We start from the raw sequence: 14,718 nt of genomic DNA, 5'->3' as shown, positions 1-14,718 counted from the left end.
CTTTTCAAAATCGGACTTTTTATTTCTTTATTCATTCACAGAAGGCTTTACCTCCCTGTCCAAGAAACTGGACATGGTGCAGACCTCTCCAGTGTACCTATTCAGAATGAACATGGGTGCACCTGACGGCTCCTGAGAGACGATCTTGTAGGCAATTTTGGAATTCAAATGATTTTCTTCATCCGCATCTGTGGCACATAACTTTACTACCAGTGCATCTAGAAATAGAAATGGAGGTGGAGAATGGTCGAGACTCAGAATAAATTCAGCAAACCATAAGGCATAAGAAGACAGAGTGGTTGGTCTTCTCCTGAATTCTCTCTGTTTGAGTTTTCCATGGGAATATAGTACCATAACTTTCAGCTCTACCAGTGATTACAAAAATAATTGTGGTTTACTTTATAAAACTCTTTACTGTTTTAAAAGTACTTGCACTCCTTAAATGATTAAATGCTAAATTAGTAGCAAAACATAGTTCTCTTTAAAGCATGAAGAAGAAGTTCAATAGATTCTTTATCAGAAAGCTGAATAAACAGATTTTTATCTGTTTTATTTTTTGCCATGGTCTTGTGAAATCATTTTCAAAAGCTTAATTAAGATTATAGTTTAATTAAATGCAACATTGTAATTATTTATTGAACACCTATATTCTTAATTGCCACTTATCCAGAAAGCAGATAATTACTCCTGGTTGCACTGGAAGATAGCACTTTACCAAACAGTCACAAATATATAATTATTGAAAAGAAGACTTGTCCGTAGCAATATAAGGAGTTCCTAATTACTCATAAGTAGAAAGAATAGGTATCCTAGGCAAATCCCCAGGGACATCAATCTACAGGACAGATTTTTCAGAATTGTCAGGTCCTTGATGTTCTTTTGCTTCCTAGGCAGGGGGACTTGGTTGTGGGTTTTACCTTCTCTTCCTTCACCAATGTTATCTTGAGGTGTGTTCATGAGGAATCAAAGGACTTTGGTTCTCCTAGGCAAAATCTCTTTGCCTCTCTATGGGAGGACCATTCTAGTTTAAAAAAACATTTTGTGTTTATCTGCCTTTTCTCCTGAAATTTATTTTTCCTATTATTTCCCCCTAAATTTGTTTAGAGGTATATGGGCAGACATAGATTTGAAAGGGAAAGGGACATTAGAGGATTGGGGAACAAACTGATATTCATGTGCTGGACATAAAATCAAGGTCAGAAGGCAAAGGGAGAGGAGAGACAGGAAAGTAGCCATATAAGAAAAGCATAAGCATAGGAAGGAAAGAAGTTCAGGAGAACTAATATAAAGGAAAGACAGAGGGTATTAGAACTGGAAATGGAATTAAGTGTAATGGAAAAAAATGAAAGAAAATGAGAGAATAGAATGTAGTTTGCTATGTAGTCTGTGAAGATCAATGATTAACCTTAGTGAATGATCTGATGGGTACAATTGCACGTGCTTGCACCATCACGCTCTACCTGGTGTGGGTCAGCCAAACACTTTGAGTAACAGACCAGAACAGAGCCTTCTTAAACATTCCTGGTTTATTCCTCAGTTTGCTCACTTGGATTTAGTTGTTCATGTGCCCAGTAACAATCTCTAGGGAAGGTGCTGAGCACCTGCTAAATTGCTGTAGGGACCTTCCACAAGTAAGAAGATATTTTATTTTATCATTTTAGACATAGATTTCCTTTTCTAGTTCAGTTATAAGTTAAAATATGTGGGGTTTATTCAAAATACAAGTGTGACTTTTCCTGTCCTTTACATTTCCTGTATGTCAGTCTTCTAAAGCTTTTGACCAAGAGAAGTAGGTACGCTGTGACACAGAGAAGGAATGTCATTCTACTTACTGGCATCACTATTTTCTTCAATACTGGCTGTGTATACACTTTGTGAAAAGACTGGAGCGTTATCATTTATGTCCATAACTTTGACTCTAAGCTCAAGAGGCCTTTCTAAGTCTTCACCCCGTGAATTCAGAGCCCGGCAATAGATCTGTGGAAAGTTGGAAAAAAGCTGTCTTTTTCCACCAAAGGAATTTTAGTAACATGCTTGAAAATATATCAGAAAACAGGCAAAGAAACAATTTTTTTTTCCAGTGAATTCAGACTCAAATACAGTCAAATAATTTAAATATGATCAAGACACTTGACTACATGTACATGCAACACACCAGAGAATCCTGAACTATAAACTTTTATTTTCATACTCTTTCCATTCCTTCAAGTCTTCTATTTGGGTTCAGTCTACCATGATTTATCAAAAGTAATCCATTATCTTAAGGCAATATTTTTTGAAAGAGGGAAGAAAACTAGTATGAACAAATCAAAACATATGGCTATGACTTACCAAGAAAAGTGGAGTTATCTCTCTGTCTACCACTGAAGTGATGTTAATTTCCCCAGTGCGAGGATTAATGGTGAATACCCCATATGGTGGTCGATCGATCCCTACTCCAGAAATTCGGTATGTAATCTTCTGGTTTGATTCGCAGTCTGATCGAATCTATGAGAAAAATAGCTAGGGTTGTGATCCAATTTAGAGCAGATAATACTTAAGAGTGTAGTGGAATGAGAAGGGAATGGGTTTCTTAACCAAATGGGCTTTGGATTGAAACCTGGCACCATGAACTAGTCCTGTGTGACCTTGGAAAATTTACTTAACTTTGCCCAGATCAGCTTACAGTGGGGATAATATCACCTATCACACAGATTTGTTGCGGGAATTACGTGAGGTAATGTGTACAACATACACACTTGATGCTAGGTTTGTTATTAATAACACATTGTTCAATTCTCTGATTTTTTAGCATATGCAGAAAGAGCTTCACAAAAGAAATGACAATCTTTACTATTTTTTTAAAAAAAACTTGTGTCACATTAATAAGTATCCTACCTAAGCTGGAGTCTGAGATTTAGTCAAAATGGTCTATAAATTGAGAATATCAGAGAACTATAATGGTTAGAGATAATTGGCAATCATTTTATAAATGTAAACATACTGCAACACTTTTCTGCCAAATAGATTTTATGGCAAATATTCTGCCACATAGATTTTGCTTTAGTAGCTTTTTTATCTATTGCTGATAAATTTAAACTGAAACAGTTTTGAAATCTCACCTATATACTAAAGATAAGAGCATTCAGTAAAATAGTAAGATTTGTTACCTGCACATTCACAGTCAAATAAAGATGCTGGAAATAGAACTTAGGTTATCTCAACTCTAATCCAAAGGCCCTTTTTGCATAGAAGAAAACTTAGGAACCTCCCAAAATGCAAAGATAAAGAAAAGAATATGCAATATAAGTGGAATAACGTAAAGTTACCACTATGAGTTGAATGGAAATAATAATTTAAAAGCATCCCTCCAATTTGAAAACATCTGAGAGAGAATAAATCTGTTTTCTTGAGCTAAGGCTGTATCTGTAACATCATTGCTGATGCTTACTACGTTTTAATGTAAAGCTGGAAGGAGGGAATTCTGCAGATCAGTTTACTGTTCAAGATCAAGATCCCCAGAAAGAGTGAATGAAGCTATTAATGTGGATCCCATCCTTCATGGATCAATTTATTATACATTCTTTAACTCTCCTTCCTTTCAGTAGGCATTCTTTGTGAAAGTCTTTTAAGACTCTCTTATTTTCTGGGTGTGGAGATCTGGTGGGAACTTTTGATACTATCCTTACTTTCTCGGAGTGAATTCATCAAGTGCAGTAAACTTAGCTTGACTTTCTGGAGGGCCAGTCTTCAGACTGTCATTAAGTGAATACACTTCCTATGACATTGACAGGCAATAACGAGCAGAACACAAATGGATGAACAAAGCCCAGTTGTGCTGGAGATCCAGCTCTTTTCTTCTAGAATCACTTACCATTGACTGACCTGCCCCATGTCAGCCTCCCTGCACATGATATTCAAATCATGCAGGGAGGCTCATCAACTGGAGCAAATGACCACATTCTGTCTTCTAAAATAACTGGAACAGTGAAGACTGCAAATCTTGGAAATATTTGAAAGTTTCCCTGCTCTGCAAAAGCATCTGCCATCAGCTTGCTTCGTCACTTACTTTGGCAATGGGGTTCCTCTTCGAGTTGTCCTCCCCTTCTCGACAGGCTGCGGCAAATTTGATCCACTCCCGCTTTTGTCTTCTGACTGTTTGCCATTTTGTAGTGCCATTTTCAATGTCAAATTCCTTCACCTTAAGCAAAAATGGTTCGAGTGTCTTACAGTGTTAGAACAATTTTACTTAGAAAGGACATTTATTTAATATTGTAAGGTGCATTTGGAAGAAACAGTGATATTGAATTTGAAGAACAGAGAACGTTTTCACGAATTCACAACTCTGGATCCATAGAGCTTGGTTAGCCCTGACTGCCACTCCTTTTGGAATCATCTTGGTTCCAATTATCTGATTCTAGTGAAACAAATTTGATTAGCTACTTGAGGAGCTCATGATGTGCTATACTGTATAAGTTGGGCAGTTTTCCTTTTTTCAATCTATCTTCACCATATAGGAGCCTTGCCTACCTCACCCTTCATTGAGCTTTCACCAGAATTTACAGTCTGCAGAGTTTAAAGATTATCATTGCTCCATGTATGCACATCCCATATAACATAAAAGTTGTGCTGGTGAGTCGTGCTTACCTAAAAGAGAGAAGAGACTTTTTCTCTTCTGTTGATAAGGACACCACTGTGGCTAAGCACCCAAATATATTTTTGTGGAATTAGAAACATATTATTAGTATTGGAGGAATTGATGATTCCTCCAATAATCCCATGGACACCTATAAGGCTTTGCAATGTTGTCATTTGTATCTGTGCTTGCTATATGGTTTTTCTTTTGTAGCCTTAAGTTGCTACTGTTGGTGTATAGTTAAGAATTTCATACTCTTAATGAGATTAGAAATGTCACTACATGTGCAAGCATATGTGTATATATGCATAAACTATATATATGTGTGTGTTTATTTTTGTAAGTCCTAATGTACCCCCTGAAACACAGGTGATTATAAGTTTATTTAGGCTAAGCTTCATTGAATTACCACTTTGTGGGAAGGAGGTGTTCCACTGAATGAAGCATATATTACAACCATGGTATTTACATTATTTCCCCATTTTGATACAACTTACTGAAATGTACCACCTATTCCCTACTTCACCAAAAAGATGAGAAAAGTAATTTTATTTTTTTCCAATGACTTGAGAGGATCATAAGGAAAATTTAACTACTGTAATAAAATAAAACTCTGCCAGAGATAGAGGACAGCAGCTCTATTTCCTGAGTTCCACTCTAAATGGCACCAGATTGTATGTTTTCCATTTAGCTGTGATTATACAATTTGAATGTTTGTCCTTTTTCTCATTGATGAACCATTAATTATCTTTCTGTCTAATGTATCTAAAGAGTCTCTTCCCACTCTAAAGTGTCACTTTGCTTCTTTTGCTTTGCTAGTGGTTGGAAAACATAAATAAGTTAACTACTCATATCGTTTGATAAACAGGAGTTACTGAGACAACACGCTGTTGCAAACACATGCCCTAAGAGCATAGAGATTTGGGAGCCTGGGCTTTACCATTGCTATTTCAGTTCACCAGAGATTCTTTCTCTTAGCTTTTATCTGGATAATTACAATTTCAAATATTCTGATTTTTATATATAACACATTACAAAATTCAGTTTTTGTTTTAATTTTAAATTGAGAAAATAATTTTATTATACATTACCTCAACAATAAATTCACTGTTTACTTCCATCACCACCTGTTTTAATAGAAGATACCATATTAGCATAAATCTGCATAATTTAGAGGAAGCCATGTCATAAAAACATTGACAATATTCTTTTATTAATTCATTTTTAAATATACATTTTATTGATGATATGAAATAAATATGGCTAACACAAATGAATAATAGACTTTTTGCCCTCCAAATTATTTACATTTTAGGGAAGACAAACACGTAAGTCTACAGCAGGTTAGGATACCTCAGTGGGCTTGATGGAGGATAGAGAAGGCAACTCAAGTGATTCAAGTGAATTTCAAGAAGACTTCCTAGGAGAGTAGGGATTTGAAAGGGCTCTGCAGAATGAAGCTAGTTTCATAAGAGGAATTGATGAGGAAGAGCATTTCAGCCAGGGTGAAACAAGAACACAGTTGTAAAGGCTCTAAGTCAGCGGATGTTCCAGAAATGGTCAATAATATTTTTGCTGGAAGGTAAGGGAACGTATGAGGAGCTGTGGGAGACACAAGAATCTACATGCTACTGCCCTCTGACGCTCAGTGCCATCCATCAGAAAAACAGATGAATAAGTTCTTTGTCAGTTGGAATTTATTTTACTCCTATCACTCCTTGAACTCTTATATCACCTTTCTATTGATGAATTATTCCTTCCATAGGTTCATCTACTGGAATATATTTTCAAGCTTCAAACATACTTTAATGTATTTTAAGGTTTTTATTGAGCAGTCTAGCATACTTGTCTGTAATGAAAATACAGGTATGAATAGAAATTTTATTTTATTGAAATTTCTGTCATTGTGAAACTCTAAGTGTAAAGAAACATTTTTTCTCTGAATTGGATTAGTTTTACAATTATACTTAGCATCACAATTGAGCAAACAAAATGCAAATATTGAAATTTCAATGCAATATAATTAAATATGAAAAGTAAAACTTTATTGGAAATGCATTGCAAACATGGGGATGAAGTTTTAGAAAAATTAGTTCATAAATAAATATTACTTATTATTAGAATTAAACAAGCTTCAGAACCAATTCTATTTTGTCTGGTTTTGCCTTTCAGTTGTAAGTGCTGGGAAAACTTGTTCATATTAATAGATGACACTGGAATTTTTTTTCTGGTAGCAGAGTCATTAAATTCTTAAAACTTATTCTGAAGTACATGACCTAAATCTATAAGGCAATTTATCATCAAAATGATTTTTTAATGATGTATAAGTTGACAACTCCTTTAGGTCCTCTTTTAATTTTGTTGAAGACAAATAATTGAAAACCATGACTTGCAAAAGGATTTGTTAAGTGCTTTGAAATTAACTCTCTTTCTCAATACTGATGTCAATATTTTCCATTATTCCTTAGTTTAGTGTTCCAGATAATTTCACAATCTATTGGAGTGCAACAGAATAATGTTTGCCATGGCTGAGAGGTGTGACTTTTTTAGGGGGACCTGGGAGAGAAGGACTAGCTTGATACCTCAAGTTCAGGTGCACACTGAGGTAGATTGAGTTGAAGAAGGACTAGAAACTGAGGATCTGGAAAATGCTAGAATAAAACTAGAGTTTTAAAGGAATATGCATTCAGAAAAATACGTGTCCTAATTTGAAGACTATTATAGTAACAATTAAGCTGATATCAAGTGTACATTTTGAAGTTCAATGATTTATAGTCCATAGTGGATATGTAGCCTTAAATTATAATTTGGCTTAATAAAAAACAATGTGTTTTATCAAAAATTTCTTGAGACATGCGGGCACGAGAACTCAGTAGTGTGGCTTTGGACAAATCCCCTGGCTTCTCCCTATTTCAGACTCTGATCCAAATAGAATGACCAAGGTGGAAGTGACAGGCACAGCAAACGCTCAGTACATTTGTAAAGAGGAAGGAAGAATGAAGGAAGAGTTTTCGTCTGTGATTTCAAGGTCGCATCCATAGTGCCCCATGACATCTGAAAGTACTAGTCTATCATTTTCAAGGATTTGAAAGTAGCCACATCGAGCAGACTTGTCTGTAGTTTAAAGGGATGAGGAGTTTTGAGTTCATTTTATCTTGGTCTTATCCTTTCTACAGAGCCCAGCTCAACTGAAGTAACTCTGAGAATTTTTGAGTATAAGCCCCTTTTCATCCTTTTGCTGTCCCTGAATTTTTTATTTTTAATTATTTTCAGGCCAGGGAAGTGGAACACTAGAACCCAGGGTTCTCATCTAGCAGAACCTGTGCTGTGCTTCCATAGTACATTTGTGGTATTTCTGCTCCCTGCTTAGCTGGTTCTAAGAATGAGAGTAACAGAAGCCACACTCTCCAAATCCTGTCACTTTATGTACAGGTCTCCCGGAAGGAACTTGCCAGGTATTACTCCCAGGCCCTATGAAATCATAAGCCCTATCAGGAGCCCTCACTTTCTAAGAAACACCTGTTAATAAGTGTTTTGGAAGAAGCATGGAATGACATCAGCCTCCTAAATTGCATAGCATAGTATAACTGTATGAACCTCAGTTAAACTGTGAAAAGTAGTCATGGACTCCTAGGTAATTGTGGAAATTCCTTGCCTACAAAAGTCTTTTTAAAATTTTTTCTTTTTTAAGATTAGTCAAGTGCAGTAGTGAGATGGAGGGGGGGAAAAGAATAGAACAAGGAGCTTGACCTGTAAGTGACTGTGAACAATCAGTTGAGACAACTCACTACCTTTGGACCAGCTCGAAAGTCATATTTTCAGAGCGATATGTGGGTTAGGCATCATCCGCTGATGTGGCTTGACCTGAGGCCCTGAGTAAAAGACACATACACAGAATGGAAATGGCTGAGCCAGTCATCACAATGGTAAAGTACTAGAAAAGGGAGTTGGAGGCACATGCTGTTGAGGGAGCAAACATAACCCGGAGAGATGTGTGGTATCCTAAATGTATTACAGTCTCTCTGGGCCTGGTTGATGACAGTTTCCTGTCTCACTTTATTTTTGGATATCCTTTTGATAGGTTGCATTAATGGCAAAAACTTGAACAGGACTTTTACTGGAAATATAAAAATGCTTAAGAAACTAAAATTTGGCCAGGTGCAGTGGCTCATGCCTGTAATCCCAGCACTTTGGGAGGCTGAGGTGGGCAGATCATGAAGTCAGGAGTTTGAGACCAGCCTGGCCAACATAGTGAAACCTCATCTCTACTAAAAACACACACACACACAAAATTAGCTGGGCATGGTGGTGGGTGCCTGTAATCCTAAGTTACCAGGGAGGCTGAGGCAGGATAATTGCTTGAACCTGGGAGGCGGAGGTTGCAGTGAGCCGAGATCGTGCCATTGGACTCCAGCCTGGGCGACAGTGCAAGACTCCATCTCAAAAAAAAAAAAAAAAAAGAAAAAAAAAAAGAAAAAAGAAACTAAAATTTATGTCTGTGCTAATTTCTGAGAAAGAAATGAAGAGTAAGACACAGGCCTAGAAAGAGTGACATGTTAAAATAGGAGGCAAGCAGGAAAATAATAAAAGATATTGGAATGAATTAGGCAATGTAAAGGAAGAATGTATAGGGTTGGGCATTGGCCCAAAATGGAAGAGAGTCACTGCTGGCAGAGTGGAGTTTTGGGTTCACATCCTGACTGTCCCAGTTGTGAGCTGTCTGATTAATTTATCCCTTGAACACTTTTTTTTAAAATTTGTAAGATTTACCTTTCGAGACTTTTGTAATCTCTTCAAATGGTTTTATTAACTGTGAAATGTTTTGTTAATGTCAGGTGTTAGAATGGCAATGTAGTGGTTGGCAGCTTCAGAGAACCAACACCTCGTCTCAATTTGAAGCGGTCGAGCTCTTTTTAAAGCTTACTAACCATATTAAAGTTGCTCATCAACATGTGGGTGGGAAATATATGATGAAGTGACTTGGTAAGAAAGATAAGTTAGAAACTAAATCCATTCATTCATGGAAACATTTTCATTGACAAAGCATGTGACAGACACTGTTCTCCGTGTGCAAGACAAGTTTTGACCTGTAATAATATATATATTCCAGAGAGGAATAATAGGATATGCCATACTCTATTGTCATCTAACTTTTAGAAAATTGCAGAAATTTTTCTGAGTCTTGCTTTCTCTTTTAATACTTACTTCTAGAGAGAATACGATGATTTTATATAAGATATGTAGACTCTAAGTCATATATGCTTCTTGCAATATTGGAATAGATATTGTTCTCTTACATTCTGAGTGTATTTAAAGTAGTAGCTACAGAACAAGGCTATTTTTTCAGCTCTATGACTTACCTTTTTAAAGTAAGTAGTCAGTTTTGAAGTCATCCGCATATGTAGGACCAACTTATTAATAAGCAGTTCTTGCCCAAATAATGCTTATAATAATAATTGAGTAAAGCAATTACCATCCTACCAGGTCTATGGTAGAGTTGCCAAGTTCAAGCCTAATTATACCACTTTTGTTTATAATTGCAGGTGTATCAATAATGGCGTTTTAGTTTGTAAGCCATGTAATTTTCTGCATAGAAAAGAAGGGCAAACATTTCTCATGCAAGTTATGTCTGAAGTTTTCCCTCCAGGCACTGTTGTCACACACCCTGTAGTCAGAGCTGCTTTCCATGAGTGAGGAATTCCAACTGTGCTCCCACTTGGGGAAGGGAAGGCAACATTACTGCAACTTAAACAACGGTTTCATTGCTCTGTAAGGAACTCCTTCCTGGATACTTAAGAACGAGAAAAGAGTCATCGGACTATGTACTCAGGATCCAGAAGCTCTCCCCCACACAAAAAAAGGATCTTTCAAAAAGGAAAAGGGTCGTACAATCCCAAGGGCCATGAAATCTTTTTAGGGCAGGATTTTTATCCCGCAAGTCAATAAGTAGATATTCCTGAGAAAACGATACTAAGTTATATGTCATGGTAATACCAGATATCTCTTGGGATATAAAACTTTTTTTATATTAAGTTCTCACCATGGACTCTGCAGGAATTTGAAGGCAAAAAATATAAACTTATCCACTGATTTAAAATACATTTAATAATTCCTTAGCCACTTATATTAACAAAACAATAATAGAGGTGAGGTTTGCTTTGATGTAACCTTTGGGGTGATGAGTACATTCTTTCTGTAATAAGCAGTATTGAAACTGATCATTTAAAGCAATCTAGGGTATTCTGTTTAGTACAAATATCAAACCAAATCAGAAAAGGTGTTTTTCTCTCCATCATATTTCTGGAAATTTGCCTGACAAGTAAATAAAAACAAATTTCTGTTCCATGTTTTAGAATAACGTATTTGAGTGCATGTGAGAACTAAATTGATAAGTGGCGAAGTTAGTTTTAAATGTGTTTTCAAATTTTGATGCCTGCTCTCAACTTGCAATGAGATAATAGCTGTATTTAGCCACCTACCTTCTTTACTTCCAAGAATCAGACTATTTAATGGAAGTGTTTACATCTTATATGTAGCATGAATGGTCACCACACATAGAGAAAAATTCTTATCTGATAAATGGTTGTCTTTTATGACCTTATCAACTTTATATAATATAGGCCTCTTCTAACTAATAACTGTCCTGCCTTAAGTGATTCCTTCCTTATAAAATTTATACAATCCGTAGCATTACCTAAATCCTCAGATTCTCCAGCCAAATTTATGAAAACTATTTATGAGCCAGAAATGAACTTCTACTATGTAAGTATTCAGTGTAGATAATTTTAGAATTGCAGAGTTTCTACAGTAGAAGCAACTTAATAACATCATGTCTAACCATATATTCTCACATGGGATCAAAGGAAGCCCTGAGAAGGTGAGTCCTTTTGCCAAAGTCACACAGCCACTTTGAAGAGGAACTGTGATTCAAACCCGGGACCTCTGAGTCTCGATTCACTGTTGATTGTCCCGCACCACCCCTATCTGTTTTATAGGAGAAGAACACGATAAGCATCCTTAGGAAGAAAATGCCAAATGACTCGTGATAAAATCAATGGCCTATTGTAATCTAGAGTTTTGAGTACCTTTTACTGGTTAGCCAGTCAGAACTTTGTTTAAAGTACTCTTTGTGGTTGAGATGTAGCTGACACAAAGTACCTGGGAGTCTCTGAGAGGCTGCCACACCCTCATTAGTGTAAGCTGCAATGATGCCCCAGAAAGTCTTTGATTTAGTTAATGAAGAAGGGGCAGAGTTCAAGTTCAGGAAATTAAAGACAAGTGGGCATGCCTACTTTCTTATAATATCTATAACATCGTATTGATTCTCCTTAAACAATTCTTGTATTTGTTTCAATTTTGAAACATGCTAGAAGTCTCTACCTCCCAATTCCAGATGTTATTGATTGATATGGTAAGGGATCTATTATACACACATAAAGAAAAAATACATAAGGAACTTTTTCACAATTACCATGAAATGTCAAACACAAAGACTTCAATATCAATGAGGAGTAGGAGGAATTAAGTATTAAAAACACTAGTGTTACCCAGGAAAATAAATAAATACTACCAAAAAAGGTCCCGAGAGTCTGAAATACAATACTCTTTCAACATCAAGGAGAGTAATCAACTCTTCAATTAAATAATATTATCATAAAACATGCCTGTGCAGAAGGCAATGGGACAAGATTTGGTGCTCAGAAGTGGCCTCTAAAATCTTGACACATACAGTTTTCCTTACAGAAAACCAAAAGTTTATCTGAGTCAAAGCATGAAAAATTCAGAAGTGTAACAAGAGGTATATACTAATAACTTACTATTTCTATTGAAGACCAAGTTAGATTCTTGCCTCTTCTTTTAGTAACATTTATTTTATGCAGTAAATAAATCATGATCATTGTAACAGAATATTGCCCTTCTATCTTGTGTTTTTAAGTTTAAGAATATTTTTCAAAAATTGTCTTGTTTAATATTCTGTCTCCTAAACTCAGAGGATGCAATATTCTACCACTGTTCTCACGTTCCCTTTTGAGCTCGGGGTTGTGTGCCCTTTGGCAGTGTTTGACTCCTGCGCTGCTCTTGAAGTTTAGATATGTGAATTCCAGAAGAGAAGCTCTCACTGTGCCTACTGGAGAACGACGTGCTCCCATCTCTCCCAGCCCTAGCTACTCTCTGTTTCTTACAACTGATGTTCAGAGGAGTCTGGTATAATTGCCACTTGCCTAAGAATAGGATAGGAATCATTTTCTAAGCGTAGGTTGTAACACTAATGTGGATACTGCTGGGAGATTGAAGTGTGGCCAACTATAATGCATTTGTCTTAATTTGAAAAATTTGTACAATTCCTAATAATCCTGTCCTCTTATCTTCCCACTTATTTTTCTCAGCTATTTGGACTGAATTGTTCTATCATTTAATCATCAGTAGACTTAAGTCTAGTCTAGTATAACTAATTCTTTAAACAAAACTTTTCTAATTGAATTGGCAATAGTTTAGTGATTGGCCAACTGGAACTCTGTTCTTTGGAATTGAAATTATCTCTTTCTAGGGTAGGATACTTGCTATGCATGCTGCCTGTCTGGAAATCATGTCACACCTTGGGCACCCAAAGGTTAGAGGAAAGTAATATAATATCCAAAATGCCATGTTTACTGTAAAGAAATAAGTCATTTAAATATTTCTTTGCTGGTCTGTAGGAATGTATTAATAATTTGAGAAAAGGTTCGTCTTGATGGCTGGGCTTCATTTTTCTTTAGCAATATCTGACTGGAAAAAATTTTCATGACTTAAATATTTCATCATTAGTTGCAATGTAATTTCAACATGGCTATCATTCCTCCACTTTGAAAGAAACTCATAGGGAAATAACTGTTGAAAAGAAATGGGCTCGATTAACTTCCCTTCAAATTTAGAACCCATTTGCGCTGGGAGTTTTCACAGCAATCTATCTGATTTATTTATATGACCATAGAATATGAATTTTATTTCCAATTAAAAATTTTAAAATAGTCCTAGCACTTAAAGTGAAGTAGATTATGTCTCTGAGGGCATATAAATTTAATTCAGCCGGATTCTCACCCTGCTTCTCCATGGCACTTTGTTCCTCAAGGCACAGAGAGTTGTTTGAAATTAACAGAGGCTGGACTTCTAGAACTCTGTTTGTAGGAAGGGGATTAAAAATGGAATAAATCCCATGTAGAAAGCCCGATCACTGATAGAGACAAGACCTTGAGGCTGCATTTCCTTCCCACCTCTTTAAATTCTACTTACCACTAGAACGATCAAAAGGCAAAAGTTTCTGAAGAAGAGCCAATCCATTCCTTTGGGTTTCTCTTGCATACAAATCCTGTGAGATTCAATTTGAGCCCTTGTCTTCTCGGTTCCGAATTCTGCTCTACAGCAAAATACGCTTGGAGACACCCTTTTAGGAGGGCATGGGTGATAACTCTGGTGATCTCTGGGCAGAGAGATGAAGATATTCTATAATGACTCTGTTTCTCCACCCCAAACTCTAAGACTGGTCTGGAAGACTGGCATTGTTTGGGCTCTGGGTAAGATTTTAGACACACCTTGATTCTTATTGCAATGAAACCCTTTGTTGGACACCAAAGAAAAACCTTACAGAGCTAGGACAAGATTTACAGGGAAGATAGCCAATGAATAATAAATTACTCACAACATAAAAAATAATTAAAACGCTAGGGCCTATCATCATGCTGAATAAAATTAGAAGCCTTCTTCTTACTGCCAACATTGTAAAAGCAAAATTACATATACTGACAACACATACACACACATGTCCACTACAGAACCCACTTCAAGGAATGATACTTTTAGCAGAGGCCATTGCTGAAAGTCATCAGGCCTCAAGTATGGTATAGGAAGAAAGATGGAATAATGAAGCTCGTCTCAATTCAGTTGATTCTTGCTTCTGTCTTTAAAATGTCTTGTAGTTGAACTGCACTCTCAATTTTAAAGATGTTCTTAAATAACAAAATTAAGACGAAGGAACTCTTATTTAACTAGTACCAGTATGTTTGTTTCCATACTTTGGCATTTTCTTTCTTGGTTATTCAGTCAAACCTCTACAATATGATATTTAC

The 14,718-nt window shown here is 36.2% G+C and overlaps 1 protein-coding gene across 2 annotated transcripts in view; it reads right to left on the bottom strand.

Annotated features, from left to right (window-relative positions):
* Window positions 1–13,933, bottom strand: part of DSG4 (desmoglein 4) — a 37,927-nt gene extending 23,994 nt beyond the window's left edge. For both annotated transcript variants that reach the window (XM_011974369.1, XM_011974370.1), the window contains exons 1-6: window positions 13,886–13,933; window positions 5,707–5,742; window positions 4,049–4,180; window positions 2,332–2,487; window positions 1,833–1,977; window positions 52–218 (exon numbers count right to left, since the gene is read on the bottom strand). In XM_011974369.1, coding sequence (XP_011829759.1) covers window positions 52–218; window positions 1,833–1,977; window positions 2,332–2,487; window positions 4,049–4,180; window positions 5,707–5,742; window positions 13,886–13,933 — 684 coding nt within the window. The remainder of the gene's footprint in view (window positions 1–51; window positions 219–1,832; window positions 1,978–2,331; window positions 2,488–4,048; window positions 4,181–5,706; window positions 5,743–13,885) is intronic.
* Between the last annotated feature and the right edge of the window lie 785 nt (window positions 13,934–14,718).

This window comes from Mandrillus leucophaeus, unplaced genomic scaffold (genome assembly GCF_000951045.1).
Source record: "Mandrillus leucophaeus isolate KB7577 unplaced genomic scaffold, Mleu.le_1.0 Scaffold145, whole genome shotgun sequence".
NCBI classification, from domain to species: Eukaryota; Metazoa; Chordata; class Mammalia; order Primates; family Cercopithecidae; genus Mandrillus; species Mandrillus leucophaeus.
The sequence above is the reverse complement of the archived record's forward strand: the minus strand, read 5'-3'. Positions and strand labels throughout refer to the sequence as shown.